This window comes from Elephas maximus, chromosome 4 (assembly GCF_024166365.1).
Source record: "Elephas maximus indicus isolate mEleMax1 chromosome 4, mEleMax1 primary haplotype, whole genome shotgun sequence".
NCBI classification, from domain to species: domain Eukaryota; kingdom Metazoa; phylum Chordata; class Mammalia; order Proboscidea; family Elephantidae; genus Elephas; species Elephas maximus.
The window spans coordinates 126,946,529-126,972,453 of record NC_064822.1 but is presented as its reverse complement, the minus strand read 5'-3'; the positions used below and the strand labels follow the sequence as shown (position 1 = coordinate 126,972,453).

The following is a 25,925-nucleotide window of genomic DNA, read 5'->3' as shown; positions in this document are numbered from 1 at the left end:
GAACAGATTCAAAGTTCTACTTAACAACAACAACAAAAAAAAAAAACCCATAATTTTCAAGTCTCAGTTTCCTAATCTGTAAAATGGAAGTGTTATCTTCTTCACAGGGTTGTGGTGAAGGTTAATTTAGATAACGGATATGAGAGCTTTTTGGAAAATATAAACTGCTTTAAAATGATAGATAATCTTTAAAAAGTATTTGGGATTTCTTTATTCTAATTTCTTTGTTTAGACAGGTTGTCTAGCTTCATGCTGGTTTCATGAATACTTATGTTATTCATGGGAGGAAGAGGCCAAGCAAATATAGCTCTAAGTCCTACTTTTCCCTGATTATTTAAGAAGTCTGATTTCTTATTGAATTTTACCCTTCCCCTGGTAGTGCGGTGGTTAAGAGCTCAGATGCTAACCAAAAGGTCAGCATTTCAGACCTACCAGCTGCTCCTTGGAAACCCTATGGGGCAGCTCTACTCTGTCTGTAGAGTTGCTATGAGTCAGAATCAACTCAACAAGCAACGGGTTTGGTTTTTGGTTTTTTTCCATCCCCTTTCAGGCATAGGACCCCAAGCATTGTTCTCTCAATTATTTTTGAAGAAGAATAGCCCCTAAGTGGTGTTTAGCTCCCTATCCTGGGCACCAGCTAAGCTACCTGCCCCACTGGTGAATAGCTCTCTGCTAGTATAGCAGGGTCTTCCTCCTCCCCTTCAGCGTTCCTTTCTTCTCACATATCCAGCTGGACGAGACATACCTTTTCTCCCTGCTTGTTCAGCTGGAATACCAGACAAGCCACCTGATCATTCTAATCTTAGCCCAGTAGCTCTTGTTTTTAGTATCTAAATATTTAATATAAGATAGTGGCCAAAAGGATATCCAAAAAGACAAGCACAAATAAAAGTTTTCTGCCTAAGAATATATTTTTAATTTGTTAAGCAACTTACCTATCTCCATTTCTCTGACTACAGAATGAAAATGATAGCAATACTGCAAGCAAATTTCCTGCTTTAATCTAAAGAAAAACTTACCTCTCTAAGCCTATAAGGAACTTTCCTGTGATCACAGATTGAGCTGTTACTGTCCTTCAATCTCCCAGTCACACTGGGCACTAACCATACTTTATTGGAATTATTAGTATAGACCTTTGTCTCACGTACTTTGGACATGTTATCAGGAGGGACCAGTCCCTGGAGAAGGACATCATGCTTGGTAAAGTAGAGGGTCAGTGAAAAGGGGGAAGACCCTCAACGGGACAGATTGGCGCAGAGGCTGCAGTAATGGGCTCAAACATAGCAACAATTGTGAGGATGGCTCAGGACCAGGCAGTGTTTTGTTCTGTTGTAAGTAGGTCGCTGTGAGTCAGAATTGACTCAGTGGCACCTAACAACAAGGCAACACACAGATATTAATCCAACCCTCCCCATCATCGTGTGAGATAAATCGGATGATAATTTTGTTTCACAGGAATATTTGTGTTGGGTAAATTTATGTTCTGTGCGTCCTTGCCATTAATCTAACTTGTGCTCAGACTCCCAGGGGAGAAAAGAAATTCTCGTACATCCCTCATGTCGCTATGTAGAGGTGAGAGGTGTCAAAAGGCCTTTCTCTGCTGGTCTGGGTGGCAAGAACTAAGGCTGAAAATGCAGCGGTTCATTGCAGAAATCCAGCTTTGATCCCAGCAGCTTTGCTGACCAGGGAGTGTTAGGAAGAGCTTGAAATGAGTATTGGAAAAAGCATCGGTTTATTTCCCGAGGGGGATAAACTTCCTAGTGGCACCACTAAAAGTAATATACAGATAAAACTATGGTGTGAGCAATAATATTCTGCACAAAAGAAATACACAGACCTAGCTACAGTACACTGGCGTGAGCACCAGTCTTCCTTAGTAAGACATGTATAAATCAAGAAAGCTTAGGGAAATAACTGTCTACTCCTGTTCAAATTCTGCTCCTTTATCATTTGCTTCAGCACCATCCAGCAATTCTTCTGTTTGCCACAAGGCAATGCTCATCACCTGGTCATAATTCCCTGTATTGGGACTGATGTGCTCATTCATTCAGCAGTTACCAGAAAGCACCTAAGAATGTGCAGGGCACATTGGGGATACAGCAGGAAACAAAACACTATCTCTGTCAGCAGCTGGTCAAAATCTGTGACTTAGTGAATAGAGTTTTCATCAACTGTATTTTTGTTTTTCTAGTGTTTAAAAAATCTATGCAGTTGATGGAACTTCAAGAATTAAAGAGCCTCATCAATACCTGTTTTGCTGAACGTGTCTCCTATGGGTGCTTTTTTTTTTTTAATTGTGCTCTAAGTGAAAGGTTACCATTCAAGTCAGTTTTTCATACAAAAACTTATACACACATCGTTATGTGACCCTAGCTGCTCTGCCTACAATGTGATAGCACACTCCTCTCTACCCTGTATTTGCCTTGTCCATTCAACCAGCTTCTGTCCTCCTCTGCCTTCTCATCTCACCTACAGACAGGAGATGCCCTGTGGGTGCTTTTAAAATGTGTTTTCTCTTTTTATGCTACAAGTATGGGGTGAGGGTCTTATAAACCACTTTGTTTGCAGTGTAAAAATTAAAACTAGGTCTTTCCCTGGTCTTTAAATCTCATTAAGCTCCTCCCTATATGACTTTACATCATGTGCCTGCCCCTGTTCATCACTCACAACAACACAAACCTCTCCTTGTTTTCTAGATTCCCTACCTCAGTGAGAGACACCAAAACCAAAACTTACTGCCATAGCGTTGATTCCAACTCATAGTGACCCTATAAGACAGAGTAGAATTGCCCCATGGGGTTTCTAAGGCTGTAATATTTGTGGAAGCAGACTGCCGCATCCTTGTCCCTTGGAGCCACTGGTGGGTTTGAACTGCCAACCTTTCAGTTAGCATCCAAGTGATTAACCACTGCACCACCAGGCTTCCCTTGAGAGACATCAGTATCCTCCAATCAAAGGAGCCAGAAAACTTGAGGTCCTCTTGACCCTCACTCTTACTCACTCTTCACATTTTAATTAGTCTCTAACTCATGGCAGTTCTTCCTTGTTGATATGTCTGGAGTCAGTGCCATTCACATGATGGATTTCAGTCTCTTAGCTGTTGCCTGGGTGTTGCAGAGTCTGCTCCCTGTCCCCCAAATCTCTCCTACCCCTATTGCTAAAGCATCTATCTAGACTCCAGTTCTCAGCTTCCCTTGAAGTTAGGTGTGGACATGTAACAAGGTCTTGCCCTTGCGATGTGAACACAAGGAGCTACTGAAGGCTTTTAAGAGAGTCCTCCCTCCCCTTCCACCAGTTGAATGCAGACAGGATAAAGTCCTAGGGAAGAAGTTTCCAAAGTTTCTTGGTTCACAGAGCCCTTAAGGTCTCGGTAATTTTTTTCACAGTGCCTCTAGGCCAAATGAATTACTAATAATTCCATTTATTAAGTAGTTGTTGTTGGGTGCCATCAAGTAGACTCTGACTCATAGCGACTCTATGTGACAGAGTAGAACTCCTCATAGGGTTTTCTTGGTGGTAATCTTTACGGGAGCAGATCTCCAGGTCTTTCTCCCACAGAGCCACTGGGTGGGTTCAAACTACCAACCTTTTGGTTAGCATCTGAGCACTTAACCATTGTACAATCAGGGCTCCTTATTAAGAAATTAGGTCCAAACAATTTAGTGTGAATTTTGTCCTACCAACTTAGTAGCTGTTTGAAAAAATAATAATAATAATACATAGAAATTAAAAAATATATATATATGTTTCATTCTGTACAAGTACTTACTAATGGGATGTGTGTGCTTATTGGGTGTTGCACAGTTTCTCAAACCTTCAAATCCTGTTTCATACTGCTACATTCATTTCCTGTTCCACAGGGTTTTTTCACATGGAACTTGCTTTTTATCACAGCAACCACCAAAAACCCAGCCTAGAAAAGATATGACATCATTGAAAGCAATGTAGTGTGTGGCCTAATGTTGGAACCAAACTATCACAAGCTAGTAGGTCGTATTGTGTCCACCAGCTATCAAGTATATCTGTGTTTCCCTCAAAAATTAATTCAAAATGGATGTGGTACAGTGAATTGCTTTTATGTGGCCTTTTTAGCCATGGTCTTATAACTCCCACAAAATGATTGGCTAGGCAACATCTTTCAAGAGACTGATCAATTACTATGCAAATTGGGTGATTTGTGGTCTTCCAAGGGGACTGGTCAGTTTACAGCCGTGGTGGAAGGACCATGCCTTGAAATTGACAAGGAGTAGGCTTATATAAAGGTCAACCCCACAGGGGTTCATGGGCATCTCCCTACCATCAAGAAGAGTTTGCAGAGGAGCATGTCCTTTGGACCAAACGCTCAGGGTCCCAGCACTAAGAACCTCTTAGCACCGAAAGAGAGAGCTATAACAGTGAAGATGGTACAAGACCACAAGAGACAGTGGCGGTGAGCTTCCTAGCCCATGGAGCAAGAGCTGAGCACCTTTTGGGAAAGAGGCTTCCTGGCAGAGCTAAAAGAGTTGTAATACTTCCCTGTGCAGGGCAAGAGTGGTCTGAGTGTGCCCTGTGCAGGGTCTGCACGCCTGCTCCCTGGACAGTGTCGTCCCAGGTAGTGTGGTGGCAAGAGAGCCCTGCTGGCCTGGGTAGTTTGGCGAGAACTGGCAGCAGAGGCCAGTGAGGCCCAGTGGTAGACCAGAAGCCTTAGGATCTGTGCAGGCAGCCTGAGCAACATGGTGGTAGCTGGAGGCAGCAGTGACATGAACATAGTCCTGAACCACGGCCTTCCTGCCCAGCAACATAACAATGGGCATGGGTATTTTGGGGGAGTCAGAAGCATTTCCCATTTGGCAATCTTACTGTTTTCTGTTTTCTTTCTATAAATAATAATAATGGCTTTTACTTCGCCAACACCGTATATCTCATGTGTCCAACTCGATCACAGATGAACATAGCACCCATAGAATGTTGATCCTAGTGGGTGTTTGTGTCTCATTACTAGCAGTCTAATGGTTGCCTAGAAGTTTGAGGCGCAGCCTGCCTGCATGTGCAGTGCAAATAGACAGAATATACAATAGATTACAGATTTAGATGTAAACCACAAAACTATAGACCTTCTAGAAAAAAACAGGAGAAATTTTTCAAGATCTATGACTCAATAAAGAGTTCTCACACTTGGCAAAAGCACAGTCCATAAAAGGATAAATTGGACTTGATCAAAATTCAAGACTTTTGCTCTGTGAAAGATCTTATTAGGATGAGGAAAAGACAAGCAACAGAGTGGAGCAAATATTTGCAAACCACATATTCAACGAAGGATAGTATCTGGAATATATAACAAGTCTCAAAACTCAAAAGGAAAGAAAAAATACAGTTAAAGAATGGCCAAAAGACATGATGAGACATTTCACCAAGGAGATATACAAATGGCAAATAAGTACATGAAAAGATGTGCAGCAACATCACTAGCCATTGGGGAAATACAAATTAAAACCACAATGACGTATCACTATACGCTTATCAGAATGACTAAAATAAAAAAAAAAATAGTGACAACATCAAATGCTGGCAAGGATGCAGAGAAACTGTATCACTTATCCTTTGCTGGTGTAACTATAAAATTATATAGTCACTCTGGAAAACGGTGGCAATTTATTAAAAAACTAAATACGTAACTACCATATTACCCAGCAATCATCCTGGCCATTTATCCCAGAGAAATGAGTACTCATATTCCACAAAAGCCTGTATATGAATGCTTATAGAACCTTTATTGGGAATAGCCCAAAACTGGAAGCACCCGAGGTGTCCTTCAACAGGAGAACGGTTAAAGAAACGGTGGTACATTCACACCATGGGATACTATTCAGCAATAAAAAGGAACAATTATTGATACACAAGTCAGATTGAATGAATCTCTAGAGAATTATGCTGAATGAAAAAAGCCAACCCCAAAAGGTACACATAGTATGATTCCATTTATATAACATTCTTGAAATGACAAAATTATAAAAATAGGGAATAGATTAGGGGTTTCCGGGAGCTAAGTAAAGGATGGGGCAGGAGGGAAGAGGGCATGGGTGTAAAAGGGCAACATGAAAGATCCTCGTGGTGATAATATCAGTTATGATATTGTACTATAGCTTTGTAAGATGTTAGCATTGGAGAAGATTGGGTAAAGAGTACGAAGGATGTCTATTATTTTTTGCAACTGCCTGGGAATCTACAATTATCTCAAAAATAAAAGGTTAATTTAATCCAGAGAGGGAAAGTGCAGAACAGAATTCCAAATTCTTATGGAATCCAAACTTTCTCGAGCCATGGAGGCTGGATGAACCCCTGAACCTATTGTCCTGAGATAATCTTTAAACCTTAAACTAAAAATATCCCCTGAAGTCTTCTTAAAAACAAACAACAGATTAGTGTCATGGATTGACTTACATTCCCCCCAAAATGTGTTCATTAATCTGGTTAGGCCCTGATTCCCAGTATTCTGTGGATGTCCTCCATTTTGTGATTGTAATTTTATGTTAAAGAGGATTAGGGTGGGATTGTAACACCCCCCTTACCCACGTCACATCTCTGGTTCAAAGTAAAGGGAGTTTCCCTGGGGTATGGCCTGTACCACCTTTTGTATCTCAAGAGATAAAAGGAAAGGGAGGCAAGCAAGCAGAGAGCTGGGAAACTCATACCACCAAGAAAGCAGCACCGGGAGCAGAGCGTGTCCTTTGGACCTGGGATCCCTGAGCCTGAGGCGTTCTTGACCATGGGAAGATTGAGGACAAGGACCTTCCTCCAGAGCCGACAGAGAGAGAAAGCCTTCCCCTGGAGCTGATGCCTTGAATTTAGAATTTTAGCCTACTTTACTGTGAAGAAATAAATTACTCTTTGTTAAAGCCATCCACTTGTAGTATTTCTGTTATGGCAGCACTAAATGACTAACACAATTAGCTTAAGTAGTAAAGAATGTCTGCCTTGAGCATTATGCTCTTTTAAGCTCTATATGGGATCTATATGGGATCAGATTGACAGCACCAACTCGAAAGGTTCCCCCTAGGAACCTTAGGGGGCAGTGCGTTTATGTTAACAGGGAAGAAACAACTCAGAAAAGGAGGGTGAGAATGATTGCACAACTCAAAGAATGTAATCAATGTCATAGAATAGTACATGTAGACGCTTGAATTGGTGTAAATTTTTGTATGTATGTTCTCAACCACAACGACAAAATTAATTATTAAAAAAAAAGTTTAATTAAAAAAAAAAATACCAATGCCAGTTCTCCATCTATAGGAATTCTGGTTCAGTCAGTCTGAGTGGGTGCAGGCATCAATATTTTAAAAGCTTTCCAGGTGATTCTAACAGGCAGCCAGAGTTAAAAAAAGAGAAAAAAGCTTCAAATTGAACTGATGGACTTGCACTCCCCAGAATGCATGTAATCCCCTCCCCCTTGTTTTTCCTCTGCCTGAACCTGAACCATCTCATTCCTGGCCATCGTTTGTTCCCTGTGCTGCTTGCTAATTTGAAGATGCTACAGTCTTTGCTACGAGGTTCTGCTTAGTTTGGAAGGGGGTATTTGCAATTTAAATCACAAAAGAAAAACTGTCAGTACAGGCTGACTTGCCTAAGCTGCCCTGCTTCACTGCAGTGCTCTGTTCAGTAAGCCTGATGTAGAAGTCAACTCATGCAAATGAATGCATCTGTCTTTATTTCTCTTTGCCGTTAGATCATTATGCAAACATTAAACACCAAAAAAGACATAAGATGATTGATTAGTTGAGTAGAGGGCTCAGGTTGGCAGAAAGGAAACTCCAGAAGCATATTCCTCCCTCTCCATATAGCTCCTTCTCCCCCACCCCCTTTGGAGACACCTACAAAAGATTTAGTTAATCCTTCAGGGACCAAAAACACTTATTGGCTATTAACGTTCTTGTGAATCAGCACATTTTCCTGCAACAAGATTCTGTCTTTACTCTTGAGTTTTGCCTCATTTAAATTCCTTCTTTGGTCTCCCTTCTGCTCTGCTAATCCCAATCAATAAATACAGATTGAACAGAAGCCAAAATTGTGAAATAGATGTTGCATTTGGAACCTCAAGTCTTTCTGTTTACAGTTGCTACTCTCATCTACTCTGTGGCTGCCTTCCCTGCATCCACACTGTGCCACAGTGGTCTGTGGGTGGCTTGTTTGTCTCTGTGACTAGGCTGGCGGCATCTTGAGGACTATAGTTTTGACTTTTTCCATCTTTGCGTTTTCATGGTTCGGTTTTTAGTAGGCGCTAGATAAATGCTTGAATCAATGAATGAACAAATTCCTCAATTAACTGGTACTTAACATTTTCTTTCATGTTGTTAAAACTAGATTTTAGGTAAGATTTGAAATATTTCTAAATTAGAGGCTAATTGACGATTAGCAGTTTAAAAAATAGCCCAGATGGCTGGATTTATATTCTAATGGAGATCGAATTAAACTAAAGAAATTGAGCTTTCCAGGTAGATTTTCAGATTTCAGCCAGAAGGCCGGGAGAGACCTGAGTTCCTTCTTCAGAAACCTGCATTACTTCCTCCTGTAAGGCTGGACCCAGGTACTGGTAGCCTATTTTATGCAGGAAACATGCTCTTGAAAACCTGAATGTGAATAAAGCTTTTATGAGTTGAAACTTATTTTTCACTTGCCTGGAATCACTATTTCATAGTTGCTTCTTTGTTCCTTTCTGATTGACCCTTCAGACAGGCACTGCAAAACTATGCTTCCAACTCTTCAAGTAAAGATCAATAATCAAATGCTTAAATATACCAGGATCACTCTGCATTTTAAAGGGATACAGAGAATTCTTTTGTTGGGCAAAATTGACAGGCACATTATGTCTTTCTTTATAATGTGAATAGCTACCATCTACTAATACTATACCATTTTGGTTACTTTTAATTATAACTTCACTTTTGAATAATTTATACCTAGGATTCTGCCACATGGATTATAAAACCAAAATCCTTTGCCATTGAGTTGATTCTGACTCACAGTGACCCTACAGGACAGAGTAGAATTTCCCCATAGGGTTTCCAAGGCTGTAACCTTTACAGGAGCAGACTGCCATATCTTTCTCCCAGAGTGGCTGGTGGATTTGAACTGCTGACCTTTTGGTCAGCAGCCGAGTGCTTAACCACTGTGCCACCAAGGTTGCTTACAAGGTTTATAAAACCAAACCCATTGCCATTGAGTGGATTCCAACTCATAGTGACCCTATAGGACAGAGTAGAACTGCCCCATAGAGTTTCCAAGAAGTGCCTGGTGCATTCAAATTGCCAACCTTTTGATTGGCAGACAGCTCTTAACCACTACACCACCAGGGTTTCCTACAAGGTTTATAGGGATTGTTTATTAGGTTAATCTCTTAAATATCAGTTGAACCTTTGTATGTTTTGTAGGATGTATAGGGGGTTGTTTTGTTTTAATAGGGTTCAGTTGGAATGAAAGTGATGGTCTTGTTGCAAATTCTGCGAGTAAATGATGTAAAAGGTCCTGTGCTTTTATGTACTTGGCAAGAATTTTCAGAGGACTCTCCTGAATTTGAATCATTATTTAGTCTCTTCTCATATAAAATGTAGTAGGTGAAATGACATCATACACTCATAGGTTCTCCCTCAGCTTCTCCTTTAAAGAGCAGTAACAACTTACATAGGAAGTATCGTCAGACATAATGTAGCTGACTTCCAGAGATGGTATGCTGGACCTGACAATCTTGAAAGCCACACTTGAAATGATATTTTGTAAATTTCTGAGGAAGATAGTGGCCTGCCACCCCTTCCCTCTCTCTCCAAATCCTCTGTTCCCCTCACTAGTTTAGATGAGAGATGATTTCTTTCCCTGACATGATTTGATTTTTCATTGGCTAGTAGGATCGTATACTAGCTGCAGCAGTTTAAAAACCTTTAAATAAGCATTCATATAGATTTTTGAAATTATAATTAACTTGTATGTAATTAAGGAAGGGCCAGAGGTATACAAATAATATATATTTTTGAAATTATAATTAACTCTTACATGTAATTAAGGAAGGGCCAGATGTATGCAAATAATCTTTTTTTTTGACTTTGGAAAAGCAAATGTGTTCTTGCATTTTAAAGTGAGTATTTTCGGTGTTCTAAAAGCTCCTACCTGAAATTCAGATTCAGGAAGAGCTGGAAAAGTATCCAGCCTCCCCATCCCTACCCAGTATGTATGTTTGCAGAGAGGGGAAATAACATCACAGAGAATTTCAAAACAGTATTTATCCTAATTAGCCTCTGGATAAATAAATGTTGACTCTCCTCCCTTTTATATCCAAAAGGAATGATATTTGTAAAGTTTTCTAACCTTGTGCTGTGCCTAAAGTCCAAAGATGTGCTTTCTCAATGCACGGACATTATCCCCCATGGGATCTGTGAGATTTGAAATTTTGAAAGTAGGGAATGAGGGATTTGCAGAAATTACCTGGGGATTCTGGAGACCAACCCTGCCTTGCCATATTATGACACATTCTATAATGAAATGCCATGTGGTGTTACACGAAAGGCAGTATATTTTGTTTTCTGAATGACAGCATCAAAAAGTGGAGAGCCATTAGTATTTTCCTGGGACCTGTAGGAAGCTGTCTTTTCTTTGTCAGTTAGTCTCTTCTGAAATGTACCAAGAGCCTAGAAGCTGCTGTTGCACTGTATGTATTTGTATTATTGTCTAAAATTCTGTTCTAACCTCTTATCTTATAACCTTCAACTGTACCCTTCGGAGTTACCGGGAGAAAAACCAGAGGAAGTCACTTGAGAATGGCAGAAAACAAAGGGTGAATATTATGGTTTATACACAGCCATGCTGGACTATTTATTGTCAACCTAGAATGAAACACCCCACTGGTGCCCATTTTAATAACCTAAAGTGGAATATCTGTCTCGGCTTTAACTGCATGCAAATCTTTATAACTCTGCAAATTGCAATGGAAGGAAGCCGTAGATACCTTTTCTCATTAAAAAAAAAAAGTGAGAAGTTTATGGGGAGAAGTCATTTAACCACACACAAATAACATCTGTGATTCGACCCTTGTCTAATAAGGCAAATACTTTTCTTTTAACAGAGGAATTCAAGGGCTCCACAGTCGTTGAATTGATGAAGAAGGAAGGCACGACGCTCGGTCTGACAGTATCTGGAGGAATTGATAAGGATGGCAAGCCAAGAGTATCTAATCTGCGGCAAGGAGGCATTGCTGCTAGGTAACTGCATCTCACGGAAATGTAGAAAAGGAAACAGAGGATGTAATTAATTCGAAAATCAAAACTTCATTAGGAAAGGTCACTAATAAATAAATGACATCTACCGTTTGCCAGGCACCACCTCTATGCAGAAGCACAGAGAGCTATGTTTCAGAAGCTGCCCCACTGGCCTGCCCACGTGGCTTTTCTGGCCAATGCCAGAGCCACTAGGAAGATTCTCCTGTCATCTCCAGAGCAGCCAGGCCCTCATAAGTTTTGAATTTTAAAATGCCTGTACGGATCTAGTCCCAAATGTGCCACTGAACAGTAGATGGACAGCAGTGGGGAATGAGACACTGGAATCATCTAAATGTGGAATATATGATATATATGGTAGGAAGGAGCCCTGGTGGTGCAGTGGTTAAGAGCTACGGCTGCTAACCAAAAGGTCGGTAGTTCGAATCCACCAGCTGCTCCTTGGAACCCGATGGGGCAGTTCTACTCTGTCCTATAGGGTCGTTATAAGTCAGAATTGACTCAGCGGCAATGGGTTTTGTTTTGGTTTTTTGGTATGGGGGAAACTGCCATAGAGGGAAATAATAGCCTAGGAAGAGTGGGAATCTCAACTCCAAGTTTCGAAATAAAACTTTACCTGTCCCACATCTTCTTACTTTTCTCCTTGTGGTATTTTCCTTTTCATCAAGATAAAAAGGTGGTTTCCGAAAGGATAAAAGGCTTAGATCAGGATGTCTCGTTTTGTCCTTCTTCCCATGAGCTGCAAGTTGTACTAGTATTGCCAACGATAGAATGTCCTGGATTGAAGGAGGGTGTTGAGAAGAGAGGAAGCTTGCTTTATAGCGAAATTCTCAATTTGCCTCGGAAAGGGGGGATGGAATAGTCAGGTTTCATTAAGAAAACAAAAAACAACAACAACAGAAAAACCACATTGCTGTCGAGTCAATGCTGACTCATAGTAACCCTATAGGACAGGGTAGAACTGCCCCACATAGAATTTCCAAGGAGCACCCAGTAGATTTGAACTGCTGACCTTTTGGTTAACAGCTGTAGCTCTTAACCACTATACCACCAGGACTTCCTTGTTAAGACTGAGGTTAAATTACCTTAAGGCTTGGACATCAGTATTCTTGTCCACAGAATCCCAAGGTTTAGAGTTCTTGCCTTTATAAAGTTTGATCTGAAATAGTGATGACTTTGGATCATCCGCCTTTTCATACAATTTATAAGCTTAGCCCGATGGAGTGCTCCATGACCTGAAGGTATTGTGTGGAAGAGAGGTTGACAGGAACATGATCACCTTAATCTGTTTTCTTCAGGCTTTTAAGAGACTTCTTTCCACACCTATAGCCTCCTTTATTTTATCACAGCTATAACCAATCTGTGATGCTAGAGCTTCATACTTCTCCAGTGCTTCTTCAGATGTAGCCCTTGAAACAAGTGTGAATAAGGGGGAAAAATGGCATTTTGTGTAGCAATAATGCTGTGATTAAAAGTAGTACTATGCCAGTTGTATGTCAGTCATCTAATATTTATTTAAGACACTACCACTTTACAGATAGTAAATCAAAATAGTTAAAGATAAGCTCCCTGCCCTAAAGGGGCTTATAATCTATTAGGAAAGATCAACCAAAACCAAACCAAACCCAGTTCCGTCGAGTCGATTCTGACTCATAGTGACCCTATAGGACAGAGTAGAAGTGTCCCATAGAGTTTCCAAGGAGTGCCTGGTGGATTTGAACTGCTGACCCTTTGGTAAGCAGCCGTAGCACTTAACCACTACACCACCAGGGTTTCCTTAGGAAAGATAAGATTAAAAAAAAAAAAAAATTGACAGCAATGACAGCATTGTGTAATAGTGAAAAGCAACAATGCAAGAGTTGTCACAGAGCAGCATGCGATTAAATAGCCAAACAAGTGGCAGTTAGCCTGCGGTGGGAGCAACAGAATGGGCTATACACTGGCTCAGATTAGGAAGACTCTCAGAAGGAAGAATGATTTGGGCTGAACTTATATAAATTAGATATTTTTATTTTGAGAGAAAATGTCACTGAAGGCCCTTATCAGTAACACGAATTTTAACCCCTTTCATCGGTCTTGCTATCTGCTCTTGGTTTAGAAGTAGAGGGCAACCAAGGTTTTGTTATGGTGGTGAAGAGAGATGGCAATATTACTGAAACCCAATATTCTCCCTGTAGTTTCTCCTTCACCAGTATTCTTTTTATCAGCCCTGTGGTTAGCAATAAATAGCAAAATAAGCTGACTTTCCTTGGCCCTGGACAACCACCCGCCTCTCGCCCCCCGCCCCAGTGAAGATGCTGAAAACTATGAAATTTCCAAAAGGCATGGAGCAAAAATTAGAGTGAATGAGAAGAAAGGAAAAATCTGATGTGTCCAGGATCTGGGTAATCTGCCCCCAAAGAACCAGCCTTTTATAGGCAGAGCAACTGAAACAGATTTTCTCTTAATTTTATTTTGTGGTTCTCCTTAAAAAATGAAAGAGCCAGAAGGTTAGGAAAAATCTGAACAGCAGCAGACTCCGTGCAGGAGTTCTAAAGTAGAACAGGCAGCACAACTAAGAGGGACCCATTGTATCTTTCATCCACCCTTGGCTGTACTGTGCTCTTATTCTTAGGGACCAGCCATAGCCTAGGTGGTAGGAACTTCTCCTGCTAGTCAAGCTTCTAGCCTTAAATACTCATTTATGAGAACTAAGTGGAAAATACCATCAGACTAGCCTGTGGAGAGGATGGGTCCCCTGAATAGACATTCTCTATTTTGCAGAAGTGATCAGCTGGATGTGGGTGACTACATCAAAGCGGTCAATGGAATCAACCTGGCCAAATTCCGCCATGACGAGATCATCAGCTTGCTGAAGAATGTCGGGGAAAGAGTGGTTCTTGAAGTCGAGTACGAGCTGCCCCCAGTCTGTGAGTAATCACAACCTAGCAGCAGAATGACTACATCACAGTTTTTTCTAAAGCAGCTGGTTCCTGCCCTCCCCCCGCCTTTTTTTTTTTTTTTTTTTGCAATCAGTGTCTCATTTTAGGAATGGCAGGTTCCTTGATATTTAAAAATATTTGAATGGAGAAACTTACAGACTACTCAGGAAGAATTAAAAAGACCATAGGTAGCAATGATATTATAGGGTGGGTGCTCCATTAAGATGATCTGTGCATGTCTTATAATATATAACAGAGTATTAAGAGCTTGGACTGTGGCACCAGTTAAATATCAGTAGGACTTCTCTGATGAGTCAATGCTATAATCATGCCAAGTATTTAAAAATCACTATCATGTATTTAGTAAGCAACTAATAATATTAGCTATTATTGCCATCAGTATTATTATTACACACAAGGCCCTGTATTTTTTTGAACTTTAAAAGAGTCAGTTTGCATTGGAATTACTCTCTCAAACCATTGCCAGAGAGTTAAGGGAAACCAGATATCTGGAGCTAACGCACTTTGATTATGCATTTTAATCCACCAGGGATATGACTGTAATAAACACAACACTTCCGAAAAGGAACTCTTAGTATAGTTTCCAAAAGTAAGGGCAATAGTGAAGATTTGCTGAGTATTACGGGTGACCCAGAGCTGGGGGCTCCTGGAAAGACTTGAAGGAGATTATGCAAGCCAAGCAGGAAGAGGGACATTCCAGGCAGGGAGGTCAGAAAATGGTCCACCACACAGGCTGAACTACAAACAGATTGGAGTTGGTGGGGTGCAAAGGGAAAGACAGAGAGAGCCGGGAGAGGGATGAGGCCAGAGAGGTAAACAGGAGCTAAATGACTGCGGGCTTTGTGGGCCGTGTTGGTGGAGCATAGGTGCATCTAGCTGGCAATAAGGAGCCTCTGAAAGCTTTTAAAGCCAGGAAACAACATCGTCACACCTGAGTTTTTCAGTCTGTCATAGGAGAATCACTCAGAGGATATAAGCCAGAGTACAGTTTTCCAAAATATAAAACAGTAGTAGGGTTAAAGAGGCGAGGGGGTGTATGAGAAAACCTTAGGGCTTAAAGCCTGCCACGCATTGGTGATTAGGACAGCTTTTCCTTCTTCACGCAATAAAGCCGATGGAGAAAAGAAAAATATATCTTTTTCTAAAGACAGAAGTGGAAATAAAAGAGATCTGTTTTCTAAGGATTATCTTTGAGTTCACAAGGCCGAAAAAGATTAACAAGCCTCCCCTTCACTTAGCTCAGACAGTTAGAGCTGAAGGAGGCTGCCCACCACTGAGGCCCTGTGAAGAAAGATGATTGCTGAGAGATAAGCCACCCAAGGCTGAGACTGGCAGCTCTCTTGATAATCACAGCAATTTGAGGCTTAGCCACCCTAGACTCCAGAAAGAAGCGCAAAGGAGAGTGTGTGTGTGTATGATCTGATAGAGGAAAAACTGAAGTTTAACCTTGGGCTGGCCATTTGTCTTTTCTGAGATTCAGTTTTATGAAAAAGGAATAATGGACTTTCAATGTTATTTTTAATTAAAGATTATGTGATGTTTTGACACTGTATTTAGGGAGAATATTACCAAATGGCATCTTAGGTATTTGCATTAAAAGTTGGTCTAGAGCCATGCCTTCAAACATTTTTTTTGGTCAAGTAACTACTAAAAGAGTTTTGTAATATTATTTGACCCTCACCCACTTTTGACTTGTTACTGTTGATGTTAGGTGCCTTCGAGTTGGTTCCGACTCATAGTGACCCCGTGTACAAAAGAATGAAACACTGTCTGGTCCTTTACCATCCTCACAATCATTGCTGTGTTTGAACCCTTTGTTGAAGCCACTGTGTCAGTCCATCTCATTGAGGGTCTTCTTTTTCAATGACCATCTACTTTACCAAGCATGAGGTCCTTCTCCAGGGACTGACCCCTCCTGATAACATGTCCAAAGTATGTGAGATGAAGTCTCACCATCCTCACACCTAAGGAGAATTCTGGCTGTTCTTCTTCTAAGACAGATGTGTTCATTCTTCTGGCAGTCCATGGTATATTCAATACCCTTCACCAGTGCCGTAATTCAAAGGTATAAATAATTCTTCATTCCTCCGTATTCAATGTCCACCTTTCTCATGCATATGAGGAGATTGAAAATACCATGGCTTGGGTCATGCACACCTTAGTCCTGAAAATGACATCTTTGCTTTTTGACACTTTAAAGAGGTCTTTTGCAGCAGATTTGCCCAGTGCAATACATCATTTGATTTCTTGACTGCTGCTTCCATGGATGTTGATTGTGGATCTGAGTAAAATGAAATCCTTGACATCTTGAGTCTTTTCTCCATTTATCATGATGTTGCTTATTGGTCCACTTGTGAGGATTTTTGTTTTCTTTATGTTGAGGTGCAATCCATACTGAAGGCTGTGGTCATTGATCTTCATCAGTAAGTGCTTCAAATCCTCTTCACTTTCAGCAAGCAAGATTGTGTCATCTGCATATCACAGGTTGCTAACGAGTCTTCCCCCAGCCCTGATGCCATGTTCTTCTTCATGTAGTCCTTGAATTATTTCCTGAGTACACAAATTAAATAAGTATGATGAAAGGATACAACCTGATGCACACTTTTCCTGATTTTTAGCCATTTTTTTTTTTTTTTTTTTTTTAGTATCCCATTGCTCTGTTTGTACGACTGCCACTTGGTCTATGTACAGGTTCCACATGAGCACAATTAGGTGTTCTGGAATTCACAATCTTATCCATAATTTGTTATAATCCACACAGTCAAATGCCTTTGCATAGTCAATAAAACACAGGTAAACATCTTTGTGGTATTCTCTGCTGTCAGCCAAGATCCATCTGACATTAGCAATAATGTCCTTGGTTCCACATCCCTTTCTGAATCCAGCTTGAATTTCTGGCCATTCTCTGTTGATGCACTGCTGCAACAGCTTTTAAATGACCTTCAGCAAAATTTTACTTGCATGTGATATTAATGATATCCTTCAATAATTTCTGCATTCTGTTGGATCACCTTTCTTTGGAATGGGCACAGATATGGATCTCTTTCAGTTGGCTGGCCAGGTAGCTGCCTTCCAAATTTCTTGGCATAGACAAGTGAGCGCTTTCAGCATGAAGTATCTCAGTTTGTATTCCGTCAATTCCTGGAGCCTTGTTTTTCTGCAATGCCTTCAGTGCATCTTCGGATTCTTCCTTCAGTACCATCGGTTCTTGATCATAAGCTACCTCCTGAAATGGTTGAATGTCAACCAATTCTTTTTGGTACAGTGACTCTGTGTATTCCTTCCATCTTCTTTTGATGCTTCCTGCATCATTCAATATTTTGCTCATAGAATCTTTTAATGTTGCAACTCGGTTTACATTATGTCTTCAGTTCTTTTAGCTTGAGAAATGCCAAGCATATTCTTCCCTTGGTTTTCTAACTTCAATTCTTTGCACGTTTCATTATAATACTTTACTTTGTCTTCTCAAGCCACCTTTGAAATCTATTCAGCTCTTTTCTGTCACCATTTCTGTCATTTGTTTTAACCACTCTATGTTTAAGAGCAAGCTTCAGTCTCTTCCGCCATCCATTTTTGTCTTTTCTTTCTTTCCTGTCTTTTTAATGACCTTTGCTTTCTTCATGTATGATGTCCATGATGTCATCCCACAACTTGTCTGGTCTTTGGTCATTGGTGTTCATTGTGTCAAATCTACTCTTGAGATGGTCTCTAAATTCAGGTGGGATATACTGAAGGTTTTACTTTGGCTCTTGTGGACTTGTTTTAATATTCTTCAGCTTCAACTTGAATTTGCATATGAGCAATTGATGGTCTGTTCTGCCATCAGCCCCTGGCCTTGTTCAGACTTGATGATACTGAGCTTCTTCATCATGTCTTTTCATAGATGTAGTTGATTTGATTCCTGTGTATTCCATCTGGTGAGATCTACATATATAGTCACTGTTTATGCTGTGGAAAAAAGGTATTTCCAATGAGTAAATCATTGGTCTTGAAAAATTCTATCATGCAATCTCCAGCATCGTTTCTATCATCATGGCCATGTTTTCCAACTGCTGATCCTTCCTTGTTTCTAGCTTTTGCATTCCAATCACCAGTAATTATCAATGCATCTTGATTGCATGTTTGATCAATTTCAGACTGCAGAAATGGTAAAAACCTTCAGTTTCTTCATCTTTGGCGCTAGTGGTTAGTGCATAAATTTGAATAATAGTCGTATTAACCAGTCGCCCTTGTAGGCGATGGATATTATCCTGTCACTGACAGTGTTGTTCTTCAGGATAGATCTTGAAATGTTTTTGATGATGAATGCAACACGATTCCCTTTCAATTTGTCATTTCTGGCATAGTAGACCTTATTATTCTCTGATTCAAAATGGCCAATATCAGTCCATTTCAACTCACTAATGCCTAGGATATCTGTCTTCAAGTGTTTTATTTCATTTTTCACAACTTCCAACTTTCCTAGATTCATACTTCATTTTTCACATTCCACATTCTGATCATTAATGGATGTTTGCAACTGCTGCTTCTCATTTTGAGTTGTGCCAGGTCAGCAAATGAAGGCCTTGAAAGCTTTACTCCACCCACGTCATTAAGGTCAACACTACTTTGAGGAAACAGCTCTTCCTGAGCCTACTGTGAGTACCTTCCAACCTGAGGGGCTCATCTTCTAGCACTATATCAGACAATGTTCCACTGCTATTCATAAGGCTTTCACTGGACGAATTTTTTTAGAAGTAGATTGCCAGGTCCTTCTTCCTAGTCTGTCGTAGTCTAGAAGCTCCACTGAAACTTGTCTGCCATGGGTGACCCTACTGATATTTGAAATACCGGTGACATAGCTTTCAGCTTTACAGCAATACACAAGCCACTATTGTACAACAAACTGACAGATGAATGGTCAATTTTTTACTCAACACCTAAAAATATTTATCATAGTTTAAACACTTGGAAATGATGTAATTTCCAGCAAGTTATTTATTTTATTTCTTTAAATACTGTTTTCATTCAAACCTTAGAGCTACAGATTTACTTCGTTTTTTTTTTTTTATGGAAGTGTCATATAATTGGCAAAGGGAGTCTCTCTGTTAAACCGTCAGCTAAATCAGACTAATTTTCTATCAGGATTCCTTTTTTAATTAAAATAAATATGCTAATGCATATCCCTGTGACAGCCTTCTAACTTCCAGATTCTAAGATGGATAGATAGATGATTGATGATGATGATGGTAATGATGGCAGGTGGAAGAGAAAGAAAGAACACAAAACTTTGCTATGAAATTGGTCTGACTGAAATAGGGTCCTTCCTCCTTCAGTATTCCTTACTGAAGGTTTCTCTGCTTTGTTCTCATGCAGCTCACGTTCGGAGCAGCTGCATTCTCAAATTTCCTCTTCCTTTCATGGCTCAGAGTTTTTACATGCCAGGGCAATGCATCCTCCTCAGATTGCATCTAGATGGGTGAGAAATGTGTCTTTGGTAAAGTAGGAGAAGGTTGATGATAGAAGCAGAAGTGGGAAAGAAGAACTGGCAGACTACAAACTCATTCTCAGGTGCTTCAATTTCAAGAAAATGCACATAGAGAAGCTTGGGATCTGCAAAATTATTTCCTTGAAGGTGGCCATGCCCAGAAAGCCTCCAGAAATTCTTCAGGTATCACCAAGAAATAGGTACTCCAGTTTTAACACTACTGGTCCAGAGTACCTACCATCTTTGAAACTGATTAATAACATTTCATATTAATTGATATATTTTTATCAACTAGGAAGTCCAGATTATATGAGCACATAGTCTAACTGGCTAAAAGCCGAAGCATCCACTTTGTAGTTCTGACAACAGGGCCAAGGCATCCTTGTTAATAGCCTAGAAGTCCCAATGTAGTTGAGAGGAACGAAAAACATGGGTTTTATAGGCATTTTATATCTTAAAGGTTTAAAATATAAAATTAAAGCTAAGAAGAGATAACAGTGTCCTGATGCTATTTTCCAGTCAGCAGTATCTTACATTGTAGTGATTAAGGAGATTAATTTTAGAATCAGCTAGATCTAAATCTTCATTCTACCTCTCCTCATTTTGGCTGTGTGACTTTGGGCAAAGTTTTTAACTTCTCTTTGATCTTCAATTTCTTCACATGTAAATTGAAATTTTTTTCTTAAATCTACCTCATACGGTTATTTATGGTGAGGAATAAATAAAGTTTTATATCTAGAATATAAAAGATACTCAAAAAATGTCACTAAGTAGTAGTTTTTATAACAGTAATCATTGTTGTATTGTTATTAGCAAATACTTATTGTCTCTGGCTATATTCAAGCATTATGCCAGGTACTGTGGAAATAGAGAAATTGGCCAAGGTCCTGCCCTCAAGGAGTTTACATTCTAATTAGCAAAAGAAATACAAACACCTAACTAGCAATCCAAGCAGAAAAAAATAAATTCTGTAAAAGTAGCAAAATCAAAAGGAACCCAAGTAATTGAAACTTAGTTTGAACTTGTGTATGGAGGAAACCGTGAAAGCTGAGTAGGTTTTCGATAGTTTGAGAACAAAGATGGAGGCCATTCAAGAGAGAGAAAATAGCTCAAGCAGGCTCAAGGAGGTAGGGCATATTTGGTCAGTTCTCAGCAGAGAGAATCATACTAAATGGTCTGTTTATTGAGTATGAAGTATATCTAAGCTGAAAAGGTAGTTTCAGGTCTTGGCTGCAGAAGCAAGATGACGAAAGGAACGTTATCATTTGGAAAGTGTCATAATAAGATGCACATGTTGTGCTGCCACCGTGCCTCTAAGGCCTACCACCTTCAGAAGTCGATGTGTGGCAAATGTGGCTACCTTTCTGAGCGAAAGAGAAAATATAACTGGGGTGTCAAGGCTGAAAGACGAAATACCACTGGTACTAGCCAGATAAGTCACCAAAAAATTGTATACCACAGATTCAAGCATGGGTTCCATGAAGGAACAACAGCTAAACCCAAGAGGGCAGCTCTTGCAGCATCCAGTTCATCTTAAGGATTTTAATGCTTAAATGTGTTGCTGTCGAGTCAAATCCAATTCATAGTGATTCTATAGGACAGGGTAGAACTGCCCCACAGGGTTTTCAAGGAGTGGATGGTGGATTTGAACTGCCGACCTTTTGGTTAGCAGCCTGAGCTCTTAACCACTGTGCTCCACGGTTTCCTTTAATGCTTAGTTGTATAATAAATTGTTCTAGTATTATATGTGTGTGTGTGTAATAGTTTAGGGCTGGAGTTATAAATCATTTATTTTGAGTAAATAACGTACCAAGGACCTTGGGTTTTATTCTTTTGGTAATAGGAAGCTGCTGACTTCTGAGATTTCTTTTCCTTTTCTTTCTTTCCCTTTTTTGATGGGAGAGTAGAAACATCCACATATCCCTTCCTTTCTTCCCTTACCAAGAGAAGAAAAAGATCACGTACTTAATCAAGTTTCTTCAAGTGGAAATAAGAAAACATTTAGTTTGAACTCAGTTTTTTTTTCCTTTAATTAAAACTGTACCTCAACACTTTCAGCTGTTTGTATGTATTGTTCCTAGTTGATTAGAATAAACTGAAACTCCCTGAGAGCAAGAATATGACATTTCATTAAATCAGCAGTGTACCACCTAGTGACCTGATATAATTAACATTTTAGTAAATGTATCAGAAGCTATTGCTACAAAGCAATTTCCCCCCAAGCTCAGTGGCCGAAAACAACACTCATTCATTCTCACTCATATGTCAGTGTGTTGGCTGATCTGGCTGGACTTGGGCAACTCCTTTTCAATCGTTGGGTTCCATTTGGCTCAGGTTTCCTCCAAGTGGTTCATTGTAGGATCCAGTCTGAAGGAGAGGCAGCTGCTCAGGGAAAGCTCTTATCATGCCAATGGCAGAGGAAAAGAAGGACAAGCCCAACCACATGAGCACATTTCCAGCGTTTGCTTGCATCTCTTAACAGCCCATTGGCTAAAGCAAGTCACATGGCCAAAACCAACATAATGAGATTGAAAAATACACAAATCCTATTCTCCTACTGAGATGTGGGGTGGGGGTAAGGGTCAGGGAAGGAGTATGTAATTTAGAAAAATCTAACCTGTCATAGTAAAATAACTGTATAGAGGTATATGCACATTCACATATAGAAACAGGAACAATAAAAAAAAAAATAGAACAACTAAAATACTGGGGAGAAGTCTTTCTGAGTTGTGAAATTCGTTTCTGCCTTGCTTTTCTGTGTACCTGCTTTGATTCTTTGGGTTAGCCACTTAATTTCACCTTTAGATACATATACACATGTATGACATGATGAGTAAAATTCACATGGCAATACAGGATGTCTGGTATTGAGTGTAAAAATCCAGCTATTAAAAGCCAGTCATGCAAATAGAACTTATAAGAGCCAAATCTATTTCATTAATTATATTCAAATGTAGCCAGCATTCACATTTATCTTTGCAAATGATGGAGAGCAATGGTGTGGATAATCTAAAGCTGTAGATAATCCAAAAATTCTTTATATTGACTTTAGATGAGATTTTAACATTTTGTGGTCAATAAGATTAGTTCAAGAAAATCTAAAATTATACTACTTTGCATGCTCAGAATAGGCACCCTTCCAGCAAGGAAAGCTGGCCCAGAAATTGAATTTGGTCACACATAATTAAAAGTTGATTTAATGATTAAATGAAATAATGTTTGGGAACCATTTGAAAAGTTCCTGGCACCTAGGAGATGCTCATTAATTATTTCTCCCATGTCCTTTCTTTTTTCTCCCTTACCAAGACAACAAAACGGTCATGTTCTTAATCAATTTCTTCAAGTGGCTGGTGGGGCATGGAAATAAGAAAACATTTGGTTCAAACTCAGTTTCTTTCTCATTTGATTAAAACGGTACCTCAACCCTTTCAACTATTTGTATGTACAGTTCCTAGTTGATTAGAATAAACTGAAACTCCCTGATAGCAAGAATATGACGTTTCATTAAATCAGCAGTGTACCAAAACATTTGTTCCGCTGTAGGTTTATATTGTTTTCAGCAGATCAAAGTTTTTATTACACCTTATATCCCAGCCGTGTAATGTGCAATTTTCTGAATTTAAATATGTACTTTTCATAATCATGTCCATTCCCTTGAGTGTTCAAAATTACTGATAACTAAAAATAATTGTAATTAATGCTTAATTAAAACCATTTGCTATTTGTATAATGGCAAAAAAAAAAAAAGTTCTGTTAAAATAGGCCTTTAAATTTTATCTGTATATTTCTTTTTGATAGTTTTATGTAATAAACTCTTGGTATCCAGTAATATTAATGTAAAAAATGTATTATTAATAGTGAACACAGAATTAGATAATTAGATATTATGTACAAATTCAAAACAAGGACCCAAAACCATCAACTTATGCAATTAACAACTTTTCCTGTCTCCATGAATAAAAACCTATTTGCATCCATAACGATAAAATACTAATCTGTGCAAATTTTACTTTTTAAAAATGCAGCAAGAGTATACTTACTGTACAACCAGAATCACTCACCAGTTTCTTGAAAGTAATCTTTCAGGATATTTAAGTGATTTATAGCTTCATACAACTTCTACCCTCATACATGTGTGTAATGTAATTAGAGAATGCCACTTGGAACACAATTTCATTTTGTCAAATGAAAGCAATCATCAGGCAAACACAGCATAACCATGATGGTATCAACTAAAATCAGGTAAATATTTATTTTCTGTCAATAGTAATAGTCTTGAAAGGATTTAGAATTTCTTTTGTCCTCCAAGTTTTATTTGGATTGTTGATGGCTTTGTTTAGTAGCTATTTATTATGTCGGAACATCTTTTGAATCAGCCTAATCTATTAATAGGAGTCCCTGGGTGGCACAAATGGTTAAGCGCTCTATTACTAAAAGTTGGCATTCTCAACCCCCCCAGAGGCACCTCAGAAGAAAGGCCTGGCTATCTACTTCCAAAGGCCACAGCCTTGAAAACCTTACGAAGTGCAGTTCTGCTATACAACACATGGAGTTACCATCAGTCAGAATCCACTTAACGGCAACTGGTCTTCAGTTTAATCTATTTAATGGCAATCTGAGAGTAATATGCTTTTCCTGGGCCAGTTTCAAAAATAAAAATAAATACATAAATTAGTAAGTTTTGCAAGAATCATACTTTTTTTTGCGTTTTCGAAAGAAAAGCAATTCTATTTATCATATAAGATTGTCCTCTTGTTATGTCGAGTTGAAAGGATATAAATATTACCCTTTCCCAGAAATTTTCCACACAGGAGGAAAGGAAGTAGCTATGATTTTGGTTTTACTTGTGTAGGTGACTATGTTCTGATATTTGTATGACATAACAAATTTTTTTTCCTAAGATTTTCTTTAACAGAAAGTTATTGCTTTTTTATTATTGAAAACAAGAATTATTTGCAATAGGAGTATTTTACACCACATGAAGAAATTTAAATGCATTGTTATGACTTAATACTTACAGTCCCTTCTGTCTTTCCTGTATTCAGCTGTACAAGGATCAGGTATCATTTTCCGAACGGTGGAGGTCACATTACATAAAGAAGGCAACACCTTTGGGTTTGTAATACGAGGTAGGTGGTTGTTAGGAAATATGAACCATCAGATATTCCTGGAGAATTTATCAATGAAATGTTTGGAGTGAACTAGAAAGCCATCATCAAAAAAAGTGATGTTCTCAATGTATAAAGTCACCTTATAGTATTTGCACCCTTTTTTCTTAAAAATAAATAAAATAATTCATGGGAATCAAAATGGAGTCCAAATGATCTAGCTTCAGTTTCAATCCATTAATACAGAGTAAAAAGTCATTATTTGTAATCCTTGTCAATCAACATTTTACTGATTTTTTAAATTTTCAACATGTCTTTTGCCATCGTTTTTATACTTTTCTGTATTGCTGAATCGAAAATGTTGATTATGGATTGATTTGGTTTAATACGCTAGGATCAAGCAACTTGGTTTAAATTATTTCTCCTGAAATACATTTTGTTATTGTAACCCTACAAAAATGGATTAAAGATCATTTAATCCTTTGGGCACCTATGTGTATTAGATGTACAATTGGTTTATTTAGATTTAAGCCCAACTTATCTTCTTATGAGGTGACTTTGATAATAAAGATTTTAAGCAGCTCGAACTTGTCTTTAGAACCATTAATTCAGAGCTATAATTCTGGTTTTTAATATTTAATTTTTCTTACTAGTGATTTCAGTCCTTAAAGACTATGCCTGCATTAACAACTTGTACTTCTTACTATGACAGTGGAGTTCAACAGGAAACTATGTAAGCATCAGGGATTTCACATTTCTCAATTTTGCTGTTTTTACCTATAACGTTTTGTACTTCACCAAAGTGAAAATTCTACCAAAATTATTAGGAAAAAAAAATTTTTTTTGTATTAATATTAGCTAAGCATTTTAGTAAATATATATGCTTTGGGATATGCTTCAAAGATTAAAGAGATGTGTTCATTTGTGTAGACTTGGCTTAAATGACTGAGCTGTAAGTGTTCAGTACCATTGTATATCGATCATTTAGCAAACCAATCAATGAACTATTTATTAAGCCCATGACAACAGGCTCAGCATAGGACAAAGTACTCTGGAGTCATAAGACAAAACTCCTGTCTATGGAAAATTACAGTCCAGTGGATTTAAGCCATAAATTGATAAAGTGCCTGAGTGGTACAGAGAACAGGGAACGAGGAGCTCACTGAGTGGT

At 39.0% G+C, this 25,925-nt stretch overlaps 2 protein-coding genes across 11 annotated transcripts in view; both read left to right on the top strand.

Moving 5' to 3' along the window:
* The window catches only part of GRIP1 (glutamate receptor interacting protein 1), a 791,276-nt gene that overhangs the window by 588,930 nt on the left and 176,421 nt on the right, over window positions 1-25,925 (top strand). For all 10 annotated transcript variants that reach the window (XM_049883804.1, XM_049883798.1, XM_049883799.1 and 7 more), the window contains 3 exons: window positions 11,087-11,222; window positions 14,001-14,146; window positions 24,692-24,775. In XM_049883804.1, the coding sequence (XP_049739761.1) occupies window positions 11,087-11,222; window positions 14,001-14,146; window positions 24,692-24,775 (366 nt within the window). The remainder of the gene's footprint in view (window positions 1-11,086; window positions 11,223-14,000; window positions 14,147-24,691; window positions 24,776-25,925) is intronic.
* Window positions 20,426-21,410, top strand: LOC126075754 (60S ribosomal protein L37-like). Its single transcript, XM_049883806.1, has one exon. The coding sequence runs from the start codon at window positions 20,890-20,892 to the stop codon at window positions 21,181-21,183; it is 294 nt and encodes a 97-aa protein (XP_049739763.1). The 5' UTR covers window positions 20,426-20,889; the 3' UTR covers window positions 21,184-21,410.

Bases quoted from the DNA above. Each gene is read 5' to 3' on its own strand.
- LOC126075754 (XM_049883806.1), top strand. From the start codon at position 20,890: ATGACGAAAGGAACGTTATCATTTGGAAAGTGTCATAATAAGATGCAC.